The sequence below is a fragment of the Haliaeetus albicilla genome, chromosome 9, assembly GCF_947461875.1.
Source record: "Haliaeetus albicilla chromosome 9, bHalAlb1.1, whole genome shotgun sequence".
Lineage (NCBI taxonomy): Eukaryota > Metazoa > Chordata > Aves > Accipitriformes > Accipitridae > Haliaeetus > Haliaeetus albicilla.
This window is the reverse complement of record NC_091491.1, coordinates 32,528,639-32,542,799: the sequence shown is the minus strand read 5'-3', so window position 1 is coordinate 32,542,799 and position 14,161 is coordinate 32,528,639. Positions and strand designations below refer to the sequence as shown.

The 14,161-nt window shown below is 39.9% G+C and overlaps 1 protein-coding gene across 6 annotated transcripts in view; it reads right to left on the bottom strand.

The window, feature by feature from the left end:
• The window catches only part of ARMC9 (armadillo repeat containing 9), a 72,900-nt gene that overhangs the window by 8,304 nt on the left and 50,435 nt on the right, over nt 1-14,161 (bottom strand). For 4 of the 6 annotated variants that reach the window (XM_069792493.1, XM_069792491.1, XM_069792490.1 and 1 more), the window contains 4 exons: nt 11,988-12,092; nt 11,138-11,253; nt 6,240-6,364; nt 2,618-2,750 (listed from right to left, as the gene is read on the bottom strand). In XM_069792493.1, the coding sequence (XP_069648594.1) occupies nt 2,618-2,750; nt 6,240-6,364; nt 11,138-11,253; nt 11,988-12,092 (479 nt within the window). The remainder of the gene's footprint in view (nt 1-2,617; nt 2,751-6,239; nt 6,365-11,137; nt 11,254-11,987; nt 12,093-14,161) is intronic. The other 2 variants (XM_069792492.1, XM_069792494.1) reach the window with 1 other exon arrangement.

Here is a 14,161-nt window from a genome sequence, read left to right as displayed (position 1 = left end):
TGAAGAAAGAAGCAGCAAAATTTACTGTGGGAAAACATTCTGTAGTATTTGGTAAAGGAGTCATTTATGACAAGGTGTTGTAATTTGAGAGCAAGTGCTGGGAAAAAAACCCAAAACCAAAACAACCAAACAAAAAACCAAACCCACAAAGCTCACACAGAAACCTAGATTTGCACTGAGAAGAAAGAATACTGTTTACTTGCAAAAATGGAAATAATTGTTTATAAAAATGCGCACAACAGACTGACACTGGGATCCGAATAATCAACCAGGAGACATGACAGGACTGGAACATACAAAGATGAGTTAGACCATTTTCTCCATGAGAAATACACTTGGACTTTTGGCCATTTTTATCGGATTATCAGAAAAGCAAGACCATTAGAGACCTAAGAAGGCCCTGCAGAGTTTAAGCTCTTTATTATAATGATACTAGACATAGTCACAATAAAAAAATAAGGGCTTTTTCAGGAAGCCACAATTGTAAATTCAAGTCTGTTACAAATTTACCCTTGATTAGCTAAAAAGCACAACAGGTCTATATTCTTACATGATCAAAATGCAGCAGGGAACACCAATGCAGGGCCAGCTGCCAGTCTGACATGCATCAGCTAGAACAATCATTTGTTTCTGTGGAAATAAAACAACTGCAATAGACTTATCACTACTAGGGCTTCATTCTTCTCTCAGACTAATTTAGCATAATTTCACTGATCTCTGTGCAGTTAAATTCCCAATTTATACTGCTAAGGAAGAGGGGAAATAGCAGTGACCGCTTCATCACAACTCAGCCCTCTTTCTCATACATTCCTCTTCTAGGAACGTCTTGGTATTTGCCTAGCTGGAAGGAGACATCTCTTACCTTACAATGGTCAAAACTATCACCAAAGCAGCAATTTATTTGCTCTGTTTGTTTTGCAAACAAATTAAAGTATGCTTCTAAGAATAAGAGAATGAAAAGGCCAGGTCTAGCTGTTGCAACACCAACATATTAACAAAAGACCCTTGACACAGGAAACCCTGTATTTGCTTGGACTGTGAATGGCTACATTCCCATATCCATAACTCGAGGCTGCATTTGTAAATACAAATTACTGTACGCATGCTAAGGAAGCACACAATGAAAAGATATTATCTTCTTCTGCAGGATACTGCACCTGTGCCTTCAGTTACAGATCCACCTATTACTGAGATTTAGACACACATTTATGAAGAAAAAATAAAGATTACTGGGGACATGTCTTTTTAATAATAGATTATGACTATAGAGAAGCAAAGCCTCTCACCAAGCTGGGGGTACAAGATGGTGCCAATTCGGCTTGCTTCTTGCAAGCCAAAGCCTGAAAAATAACTCTCTCTCCATCACAAAGCAAGCAATTAGGCCATAAAATTTGCGTGGTCTATTTGTATTTGTAGTATGTGCTTAGCTACTGTTAGGACAGACAACAGAAATAAAACCAGTAATGCTGGGACAGGGGTATGACTACTAAGCACTTCAGCAGTTAACCAGTGATAATTTGTTGACAATATGTAATCTCTCAGATCTCACCATGGAAACAGCATAACTGGGGAAAAAAAACAAACAAAACAAAACCCAACAAACCAAACCCACCCCACCCCCCAAAACTGCACACAGGCATCTGTAGGCCAGAAGGAAACAAAGCTCTAAGCACAGAGTCCAGTTTTCAGAAGTGCTAGAGCTTTAACTGACACAAATAACTAAGCACTTCTGAAAAATCAGATCCGTAAAGAGTTGGTAAAACCTTTCCTTTAATACATCTCCACCCATTCTGTGTTTTACTTCTGGAATGTACTTGCTTTTAAAATTTCTCTACACTCACTGTTTAAAACTTGGCCCAATCAAATTAGTTATAGGAAAAAGCTGTTAATGTCTGAAGGACACATGCGGGCCCTGAAAAACTTTGCTAAACCTTGGTCCAATTGCTAATGAATTCCTAGTTCTCATCCAAGATATAACATCACAGTCCTACATACGACAAAGGCTTCACAGAGGGCTCAAGGTACGAACAGGAGGAGAGCAAGATCTTTCATCTTCTTTTAACAGAAATTGTTTCAAGGAAGAGTTGAAACCCATTGCTGGGAAAACTCATAATATTGCCTCCTTTGCTATACCCATCTAGTGGATAAATCAGGGACTCCTGCCAGCAGTGCTAGCAACTCAGCATGTTTACACACTCTGAATCTACTTAAATGCTTAATTTTTCTTCCTTCTGCAAGTTAATTCCTGCCCCATTCCCACAGTCCTACCTATTTCTTTACTAATAAATGATTTTTCATGGGTTAGAGTCAAGTCATCTAAGGAAGCAATGAGGAAGTTTTATTTGCAGAAGACTGTGTTGTGAGTACATGTGAAGTTCATTAATAATGTCTTGCTTGAGATTTCTCCCATTCTGGACCAGATGCTTAGAAATTGAGCTGCTGCCTCTGGCACAGCTAAGGGTATTTTGTTTGGCAAGCACCACCACAGCTGTCTCAGACCAGACTACATCATACATCAAATGACTTCACAGATTGTCTTTACAGCAGCATGGAACTAGCTGGTAAGTCCCCTCAGACTCCTCTTGCACTTTTAGATACTCCTCTGGATAAATCATACCTATGCAATTGCCCATTTACTTTGTCCTGGGTGAAGTCAGTAGGTCGGGAAACCAAGATATTGTCACCAGCTGGCATGCTTCGGTCCATTCTATGGCCTGACGAGAATACTTTAGATGACTTCATTTCAACGGCTATTTGAAAAAGAAACACAGTTCAGTGAGGAGTTGTCTCTCTACAGTTTTACTAGAAACATAATCAGGTCACATTTCCTGCTGTACGAGGGAGACCTTGAGATAATGGCAGGCTACTGAGTTAGCATGGCAGAGTGCATTACAGCTCATCAGCTGAGCCAAGCCAACTCCCAAGTGTGCATACTTGCAGCCCTTTGCAATTGGAAAGTAAAACATGCTTGGATCATTTTCAAAGCAGCTACACTCTGCATTTACAAAGGCCTAGGAGCATCCAGACTGTCAGTTAACATATATCAGCTAATGACCAATATCTCATTAAAGCCACATGAATGCAAACACTTGCAGTTGTCTGTACATATCCATAGTAACAGGCAGTCACTGCAGACAAAAAACCCCCAGTGTTTTACACTTCTGTCACACTTCAGGTCTGTTACATTAGTTCAATATACCTCACTTTCTCCCTTGCACTAATGGAGAAGGGAAGGACAGTCAGTTTGCCGAGAGACACAAGGCTACCAAGATGTGCAAGATCAGTAAGAGTTTAGGGAAAATCCCTAGCTCCATTCCTCCCATGCTCAGGACAGGTTGCCATCCTAATTTGCTCTCACATGCTGATATGGATGCAGATCAGGTCACTTTCAGACAAGCATTTGGCTGCCCAGCACATGTTCTGTCTGACATTCAGCATAATAAGTGTAGTAAGATGACCAGGGTTCATCTTTAGTCCACAAGTTTTCTGCTCACAGGAGACAAAAAAAGAAAAGAGAGCCAGAATTATCAATTCTTTACCAAAGTGACAAAAAGGGAGGATGGACCCAGACAAAACCAGACTGACTCAAGAACAGCTGAATATATCCAGGCAGGAACGACATTAAGAACTGCTCTCATTTTTAGAAAACAAAAGAGGATCAAGGTTTCCTGAGGTTAAACTTAGTTTCCATGAGATATGACCTGGACGATACTAACTGTTCACATGAAGCTTTTATTCTAACTGTTTTTTCACTCTTGGTTGCTTACTGTTCCTTTCATGACTTGACTGCATGAAACTCTGAATCCCAAAAGTATTCATGCAATGCTGGAAAACATATTCTGAAATGAGCAGGTTCCTGGTACTGCATAATGACCATCAGACCCAGATCAGAACTCAATAAACTGCATATTTATTTCACAGCAAAGATGTTTGGCAGGGCATGATGAGAGTCTCTAGAAGCAGTAGAATTATTTTTACACCTTTCTGTTACGTACTGTTCTCTGCCGTATCTTAGAAGGCACTAGAAGAGAAGGAGCTTATTTTCCATTGTCTTAAATTAAAGCCTTTCCAATTTAAAAATTACAAATCCCACTGCCTTTTGGAAAACAGGGGATATCCAAAGACACGATCGAATTATTATACAGAATGAAAGTCCCGTCACTGCCATGAACAACCAGGGGATCTAGCAGTGCAGTCTCTCTTTCATCTTCTCTTCTTCTTCTCCTCCTCATTTCTAAATCCCAAAAGGTAAGAAAGACAAGCATGTATTTCACTGGCTACTTGCAAAAACCTGAAACAAACCTCTGGCAATCCTTCAAGTAGCTCAGTGTTGTTTTATAGCCTAGATTAGTGCTAGGAAGAATTGTCTCTGCCGCACACAAAAATTGTATGTCTTTTTACATATATAATGCTTATAAACTTGAAATATGCTGCATGTTCTGACCTTCAAGATTTTTCTACAAGAAAAGAGTATAAACTAGTAGTCTTATTAGTATCCACCTGCATATAATTTTGACTGAAAACAGCTAATGAACTGTTTTAGACAGAGGGTACAAGCAAAGTTCTGACAATCTGAAACATTAAAGTTGGCAGAAATTTCTTCAGCATGAAGGCTTTAAATCAATATTTTCCATCAGAAATGAACATTTACTTTGCTGACTTACTCAGGCTCCTTGTTTAAACCTCCCCACAAATCTCTACAAGCAAACTCTCAGACAGCATCAGCAGCACAGAAAAAATGAGAGGTGAGTGAAAGCATTTGACTGGCAAGATATTATCAAAATGTGGTTCAGAAAGCCTGCTGGGCTCCTGGTGGCTGCATAATGCCTTAGAAATTGCATCCAATTACACTTTAAAACAGCAAATAGGAATACGTTTGATACCTGCTTGGCTTTGTTTCCTTTACGAAGCATGAGTATGTAAAACTCCATTTTTTATTTCTATATAGGAAAACTGTCAAGTCAGTATGCCTTTGATTAGTTTACAACCTCTGTTGTTCTGAGTTGCTGGCTCTGGCCAGCTAACGTCCCTGCGGAAAGGGCTCAGCTATACTGAAGGTGCTACTGCGCAAAGCGAGGCTTGAGGACAGCAGTTCTCATTCCTACACAACAGCAAGAACCCAAGTGCCCATCTTGAACAGGAGCTTCATCTGCTTCTATCATACGGCTTTCATTCAGCATGTTATATTTATCAGCTCTAGGCATTACACAAGCAAATTCCTGTCTGCAAGACCTTGGTTACTTTTCTCAGAATCCTTTTCATTTCCTCTAGGAAATTTAAAAAAATAGAAGAGAGAGTAAAAAGTATGCTATTCCTTTACTGCTTCAAAGCATATTTTTCAGCAAAGTAAAGGCATGCTTTGTCTGAACTTATTAATAATTCTGTACCGGATATGCTGCAAGATCCTTTATCTAAGACTGCAGAACATTTTGCCTTAAATCCCTAATTGGAAATGTTAATGAATCCCTGCAAGAAGGTTGAAACTCCCACATCTGAAGTTCCATGATCCTGTGGATATCAGAAGTTCAGAAAGAAAATATTTCAGAAGCCTATAACCTTTTAAATTCCATCACATGTTTCTGAGCTCTCAGGTCCAGCTGAGTTTGCATTCATTTCAGTTTAAGTTGCAAGGACAGAATCTTTAGCAGCATTACCCACAATGTAGCTATACAGCACAGGGCTTCCCATCCTCCACAACCTTTTATGGTTTGAATGTAGTTGCAAATCTAAGCAGATAACTGCAGCTGCCTTCAACTTTAACAGAGAGGTCTAGCCAACAGAGCCTGCAGGTGCCAGCAGACAGTGATTCATTTAGATCCAAACAAGGGTATATTTGATCAAGTAAGGGGCTTTGCCTGTTGGGAAGTGCACTGCCTCTGGGCTGCAGCTCTTTCCCTAGGCAGAGGACATCGCGGAGTGAAATAACAGTACACACTGGAAACCCTGGGTATGATCCTTGGCGCTTCCACAGGAAGCAAGATGGAGTGAGGCAAGTGAGACCATTGGCCTCTGCTGACCGCACATTACCTTCTGGAGCCATTCATTTGGCTTGAGCCAAAATCCAACTGTGTGCCCCAAGGTCTTGCAGCCTGCCCCAGGGTCTGCAAAACAGAGGGCCAGTTCCAAGGCTGCATTTAAAAAAAATAAACAATCTACAACACACAAGCTAGGCCCCCAACACCTGCCCCAGTCAAGAAATACAGCAACAGTTAACAACAGCATTCACAGAATATGCTTACATGAAGGGGAAATGCAGAGGTCAGAAATGCTGGACCTGCTCCCACCACAAATGGGAAGATGACCACTTGGAAGAGACTGCAGCTTCTCATCCCTATCATGACAAGAACTGGTATCGTTGTCTGGCCTGGAGGAGAAAGGAGAATATGGAGCGATGAATTCTTGCAGTATAAAAAGTTGCATGAGAGTAAATTATAGTTTCTTCCAATTGCCTGCAATGACATAGAAGATACTGAAATTACTTTGTATTTAGTGCTAAGGACATAATTTAACTGCATGACTGTAGCTCCTCTAAACCAGCTGATGTTAGATATAGTTGAAATTTAACATTTTTTTTTTTCTACTGCAATAAAAGAGCTGAGGAAAGGAAACCATAACTCCTTGCAGTCTGAAGATCCAAAATACCAGCAGGACACTTAAAGAAAAAGACTGTAGCAGTGGGCCTGAGAGGTCTTCAATACTTAGCTTTTTCAAGGATTTAAGATTTGCTCCTGAATATTACAAGGATTTCACTTTGCAGAGCAATATGCAGTACAGACTTAAAACAAAGTAGATAAGAAGTACAACTGTTGATTTCCCAGTGAGGTGGATCAATGAGAAACTGAAGTAGCTGAAGGACAGAACAGGGACAAGATTGCTTAGTAATAAGCAATAAAACACAGCAGAAGCAAGAGGGGTGTCAAAAGTGTGTGAAAAGAAGTTGGCAGACACAGAAAGTTTCCCTGCCCAATATCAGGTTAAGGTAACTAGACTATATTTGTAGTTAGAAAGGATGCATTCCAAGGAGGCAGTTAATGATTTCACAGCTAAATCAGTTTCTAAGGAAACAGCTAGCAGAATATTAAGTAGTTCAGTCCCCCTTGAGCGATCTCAGCCAGTGAGTCTTTAAAGAGGAAGGGGTGGGGGGGAGGGGGGAGGGGGGAGGGAAAAGGCAGCTTCCAGTATTTCCTGGCTCCCTCAGCTCCAAACAGCAAGAGTTTGTCCATATAGGATCCCATGACAATTCCTCTAAAGTAACTAGAGCCTTGTCTGCACTGGGAAGTCATAGAAAAATTAGCATGGAATAGCTGCTACATGTGCAGTGGCTATTCTGCATTAATGTTCTGTGTGAATACTTCTATTCAGCACTAGAAATATGTCCGCCCCCCACTTTTGGAGGTATGAACCAACAACTCACAGAGATACCTTACAGTATCTCCATCATGCTTCTTCTTTCACAATGTTTTTAAAATGGAATATGTTACATCAAGTCTCACGTGAAGAACTTCAAACAAGATGTATTCACTTCAACACTGAATGCAAGAATTTACACAAATGTTTAATGTAGTTTAACTACTCTGTTGAATCCAAAACTTAAGATAATTCAGATCATCTGTCCTGGACTGTTGGTGAGTAGACAAGCTGCATACAAGGCTAAAAGTCTGACATTTTTCATGGCATTTCATCTGATACAAACACAAGCCGCTTAAATCATTATTTAAAATATGAAATTCGTCCAGTTCAGCTATTGCTTTCAAATTAAGGCATCTAAGATTTGGTCACTTTTATTGTCTTCTTCTTGCAAGGCTTCCTGAGAGAGTATTTCCTCAATTTAGTAAATTAATTCATACTAAAATCAGAATAGCATAAAAGCCATCAAAGCTTGTCCTTTTCTGTTGTAAAATCTGGTTCAAGAATGTCTTCATCTATTTACAATTTTCTTGCGCACAAATTAGTTAGATATAAAGTACAAACTTGTCATTCAGGGTGGTATCTCATTCTTCCTGCTTAAAACATGGGAGCACCAAACGCTCATATTATTTCTACCATTTGGCCAGAGCAGGAGGGAAATTAGTTTTCACATATTTTCACCATATTAGATTTCTGCTGTTTACATTTTTCCTCCCTAGTCTGCACAGTGAGGCAATCTGTAAAGACTGCTTCACACCATCAAACTAACACTTCTCTTAGACCCAAAGCTACCAGAACCAGTATGGTAGAAAGGTGTTTTTAATTTGTATCCAGCAGTGACCTGAAGCCGTTTGTGCAGGCATAAGCTGCACAGCTATTCATAAGGAGATCCAAGTTTTGAAAATATAGGACTAGCGTCACTCCGGTATCCTGGGATACTGTTAAGTAAACATACTGCCTGGGTAGATGGTGGTAAAGAAGAGGCACGCAATCACTTAGAGATTATTTCTGATGCATAAATTGCAGCGCACTACATGGCACCAGGAAATAAAAGCCACTGCCCTGGGTTTGCCACTGTTTTTCTGACTTCCCATAGGAAAGTCACTTCATTTTCACAAGTTTGTTCTTCTCTCCACTTATAAAGCAGGAATGTAATGCTTAGACACTCCAGTGGTAACTAAGATTTATTCCTGAAAAATACTTTCTGTCGTGGTTTCAGCTGGGATAGAGTTAACTGTCTTCCTAGTAGCTGGTACAGTGCTGTGTTTTGAGTTCAGTATGTGAAGAATGTTGGTAACACTGATGTTTTCAGTTGTTGCTCAGTAGTGTTTAGACTATAGTCAAGGATTTTTCAGCTTCTCATGCCCAGCCAGGGCACCTGACCCAAACTGGCCAACAGTGTATTCCATACCATGGGACGTCCCATCTAGTTTAGGAACTGGGAAGTGGGGGGCAGGGAATCTCCGCTCGGGGACTGGCTGGGTGTCGGTCGGCGGGTGGTGAGCAATTGCCCTGCGCATCATTTGTACATTTCAATCCTTTTATTACTACTGTTGTCATTTTATTAGTGTTATCATTATTAGTTTCTTCTTTTCTGTTCTATTAAATTGTTCTTATCTCAACCCAGGAGTTTTACTTCTTTTCCTGATTTTCTCCCCCATCCCACTGGATTGGGGGGGAGCGAGTGAGCAGCTGCGTGGTGCTTAGCTGCTGGCTGGGGTTAAACCACGACACTTTCTAAATAGGCTGTAAGGCTACCCTAACAGCCAATTCCACAGAATCAGTCCAGGTCTCCCAGCCCACCATGGGCAAAATACTGTGCAGGGAAAGTGGGGCCTTGAACTTGGTAACACTGACCCCACAGTAAAGTGGCACTGTATATTTGGTCATGTATTAGCCAGGTTAGATTTTTAAGGCCTGCAGTTCTTTTGGAGGACTGCAGGAAAATGATTAGATAATTAACTATGCTACTAATATGAGCTTATATTAATTAGTTGCTGTTTTCTTCTTACACACACACATTTAATATATAAGGAGAGGGCTTGCAAAAGCTGTGGACACTTACGATGGTGGAAAAGTTGACCACTGTGAGAAAGGACACAAAGTAAAAAATCCAAATCTGCATTCAGGCTACAGCAGGCAGAAGAAGTAGGTGCCACGCTCAAACAGATGCCATTCTTCCCAGGCGAGTACTCAGAAGAAAAATCAAGACTGTACAAGACAAATGCTGCCCTGGGATAGCCAAAGGTTCTTTTTCTGCTTTGGAAGTGTGCGTTTCATTCATCTTGCTTTTTAAAAAAAAAAAAGAAAAAAAAGAAAAAAAAAACAAAAGAAATGTCTTCCAGGGCTTTTTCCATGCGCAGATCTGGTATGTTACACTTGTCCATTCTAAGGCCCTGGTAACATAATCAATATAATCCCATATGAATGGCACAGCTGACAAAAAGATATATTTCGATGACTCAGGAGGGCTCCCAGTCAGATCACCTGCTTGTATGAGTGCTAATACCAGCACAAGATAGTGGGGGGGGAATAAACATGGGCAGGATAAAGCTGCAACCACTCCCTATGTAAAACAGCAGGCTTTGATCAGATTCAACTACACCTGTGTAACTACAGCCTAAATCAATCCCCACTGTCTTGTATGGATCTTCCACACTAAAATGGGGAAGAATTGTATTTTAAGAAATAGAAAATATGAACATGAAAGCAAAGAGTGGCAGCGGGGATGACACAGAACAGTCTCCAGACTTCAGGACTGATACATTCTCCTAAGAACCACCTTTACATTCTAACTTCATTACACTGTTGTATTTCAGGTTACCCATTCATCTTAATGTACTTAACTATACCAGTAGTGTGACTTTTAAGTACTATTATCTATACTTTGTTAGAGTGACTTGTAGGGTCTCAGCTTAAGTTTCTACAGAAATGAAAACATTAAATCCTCATAATAAACTACTGCCTGTATCGCAGCTACCTGGATTTGATCAAATCCAAAACTGTATGCAGCTAAAAGTAAACAACCATTTAAATTTGAGATCTCATTGGTATTTTACTTCCTCAGTCAGGACAGTGAAAAGGAGAAGTATCATCTCAGAAATTAAAAGATTAAGATATACTTGTTTTAACAGAAAGCAGAGCATATTCAAGGAGCTCTATACTGTAAGATTTCTTTATTCCATTTACAATGCAGCCTTCTACCTCTGACACCAGTCACACCAAAAGCAAGGTATCACAGACCCTCCCGCTGGAAAACACATTTCTTCCAAAGCAGGAAATACAACATAACAAGATTTTTGTCTCTCCCCTTTTCTTTTTAATCTGTCCTCTTATGGGTGTGTAGCAAATCTCCCCAGAGCAATGTACTTTCTTGCTTATAAAGTGGAAGATCCCAGGCATTTTAGACACTCCATGCAACTTACCAATAGAATATGAGAAGATGAAAGGACCATGAACACACAGGATATAATGCAAATTTAAATCAAACTGATCAGTAAACATTTACTCAATTATTCCAAGTATGTGACCTCAACCAATGGACATTTCTCTGCCTACAATATTCCTCTCCTTTCTTTTTTTGAAATGATCTTTAAGAAATTACAGTGGCAATGCCCTTTTAGGTAGGGAAGGTTTATTTATCAGGCATTGTTGGGTTTTTTGTTCTTGTTGCTTTGTTTTTTAAAGGAGCTTAAAAAAATCCAACTTGGTCTCATTTGTTTGGACTTACATTAGGTACACAGTTCTGTGATAACCTGGCGTCACAGGTCTCTGGAGGGGCTCATCTATACTCTGATGGACACCAGGAAACAGCTTCTTCTTGGTTTTTGGAGTATGAGTCATTATCTGATACACAGGAAATAAAGAAATGGAAAAAAAAATGCAGTGGAAAGATAGGTAACCGCAGCCTTAGAGAAAGTTCTATAGAAACAGTGCATCAGAAACTAAGTTGCATTCTAGTGTCACTAGATAAAATTCCCAGGAATCACTGTTGGCTGTTCCATGACATCTTATCTCAGGTCACATTTCCATCATCACCGGTAGACATATGGACTCCAGGATCCAGAATGTATACAGTCACATTTATCTCAAATTAGTCACAGTACACTAAATGGCGTTTATGCAAATTTTATGCTTTTTTACTTAATGGGGTTTTGCTGCTTGAGGTAAGACACACAATACTTGATCTGGTGTAATGCCTGCAGGACCAGTTAACTTTTTAACTATTTTTTCAGAAGAATTTCAGACCAGCAGAGTGTTCCAGTATTAACTTGCGCAGCACTTTGCTTTGTGTGCCCACAGAATCACTGATGTAGCACTAGAACCCTAAGGCTGCTTTTAGCTTATTATTAAGCCACAGCCTGACCACCTCCTGTGAGAGGGTAGCTACCTTTCTCAAACTTACTCTACTTCTTCTGAACAGCAGCTAAGAGACTGTGAAAGATTTGGACTGCTATGGAGGTAGAACCCAGCTTTTCAAGCAACAAATTGAAGAAAAGATTTTAGAAAGTGATGAAACTACTGAAATTAAACAACCCAGCAAATTAATATATTCCAAGATCCTAATGAGTGGTACTCACTCCCAAGTACTCAGTTGTTAGCAGCTTCTCTCCTGCAAGCTCTCCCAGCTGAGGCTGCAAAACCTCATCTTTGTCCAGATCAGCCTCCATGATGTCATGGTCCTCCTGCAACAGCAACACACATGTTATTTGAGCCCAGGTTCCAAGAATTTTTCATTTCAAATTTAGTTCTCACTTCGGTAGTCACTGGGATGATATGTACTGTCCAGATACATGACTGTTAGCACTGCACATGTACGTGGTAACGTACAAGCATTTTCCACCCAAAAAGCAGACACTTAAAGACAAACTCACCTAAACTTTTGATATAACCAGAAACTATAGAATCCTGAGAGAAGAAAAGAACCACCCCTTTCTGTACTTTAGGATACAAATATCATACAAGCCGGCAACAATCCTCTGTTGACTTTAGTCCACAAAACCCAAATATAATCAAATTCTCAAGTGAAAAGTACCAAGAATTCACCCTCCTGTGCCTATTTCTAATATAACTATGGGTGATTCATCTTTCATGGAAGTTCTGCAGCTTCTACAGATCTACAAGCCAAGAAATTTTAAAGTTTGAGGGACTCCTCCAGCAAACCGAAAGTAGTATTACAAGAAGATAGTATTTTTGCTTGTGTTTTGCCACTGAAAAGAATTCTCTCCTGTGCTGCACAAGATACCCTAAATAAGACCCACCCCAGATGAAGAAAATGTGCTTTGATTTTGAAACAGGTTGTGGCAGTAAATGTAAATGACTGTCAGGAAAAGTAAATGAATAATTCTAAAAAGGTATATTGTAATAGTAATGTAGAGAGCCTGGCACAAACTCCATTAAAAACCAATGGCCACTGAACTTTGATGAGCCCCGGAGCACAAAGAAAATGAAAAGCAGTTTCGCTTTAGTGAGATTTAGACTCAAATAGTTTTAAATAGCCAAATTAAGAAATACCCTCTGCCACAAAGATTAGCCAAGAATATGGATGCTTGGACAGTGCTCTACAAAAACAGCATGAGGAAAAAACAACTGAAGTGTGTACAGGGAATGTATTTCCTACAATGGAAATGGCTGCCTGATTCCAGTCTTTGGTGCAAAATAATGAGACTACCATCACTCAGACCAAATAGGTGTTGGCTTCCCCAGAGCTCTATAGGCTTGCCTTTTTTCAAGTTCAATGACCTCTGTACCAAATGGCTTAAAAACCATAATTTTTTGTTTTGATTTAGTTATTGTCATTGCTCATCACCTCCTCATTCACAGGCATCAAGCAGAGATAAAAAGTATAGACAGAAAGGGCTCAATTCACTAGCCCACAGCTAAAAAGTATAGACAGAAAGGGCTCAATTCACTAGCCCACAGCACCATCCAGTCCTACTTTGAAATATCCTGCCTGGTCTTCCACTGTGGCTCTGAAAGGGCACAAGCCTTCCCAAAGGTCCCAAGTCATATCCGACAGCCTTGTGCAGGTGCTTCTGATGCTGCTGTTAAACTTAAGAGAAGTTAGATACCTGAGTGTAAGCAACTGAAGCAGTTACAGAAATACTGCCAATATTCCACACAGTGTTCTAAGGTTTAGTAAAATTTTTCCATAATGTATTTGTTCGTGTGTGGATTTAATAAAAAAAACTCATTCTTCTGTAAGGGCTTTGAAGATACCAGATTGTTAATCCCCTTCATCCCCCTAAAGATGCATTCTCTAGACACTAAGCCATAAAAGATAAGGCCGTATAGGACCTCAGGAAGATGTTCAATCTGCCTTTCTCTCCAAGGTGAGGTAAATTGCAATTAGGTCCTAATTACCTGGGAAGCTGCGTAGGTGTAAAAAATAACCCAGATAATGGAAAAACACAGATAAAAACTTGTAGACAACAATCATCTGTATCAAGCACAACAAAAAACCCCCACACTCCAAGCTCCACAACATCCTGTACTTTGGAAAAAAAAAAAAGTTGCAAAAATGAGCTTTACAAATAGTCTGCTGGAATTTTTTTTATATGGTATGTTAATGCAGCATCAAGAGCTAACGGTTTTCTTCAAGGATGCTTTACAGAAGACTGCCTACACTGAGTAGAGTGTTACACATTACAGTCAGAACATCACCCTGCTCTTTCATCCAGCTCTCTACATGCATGATGTATTTAACTTCTCCTCACAGATTGCCTTGGCTTCCTGAGGTTCCACCTCTTCCAAT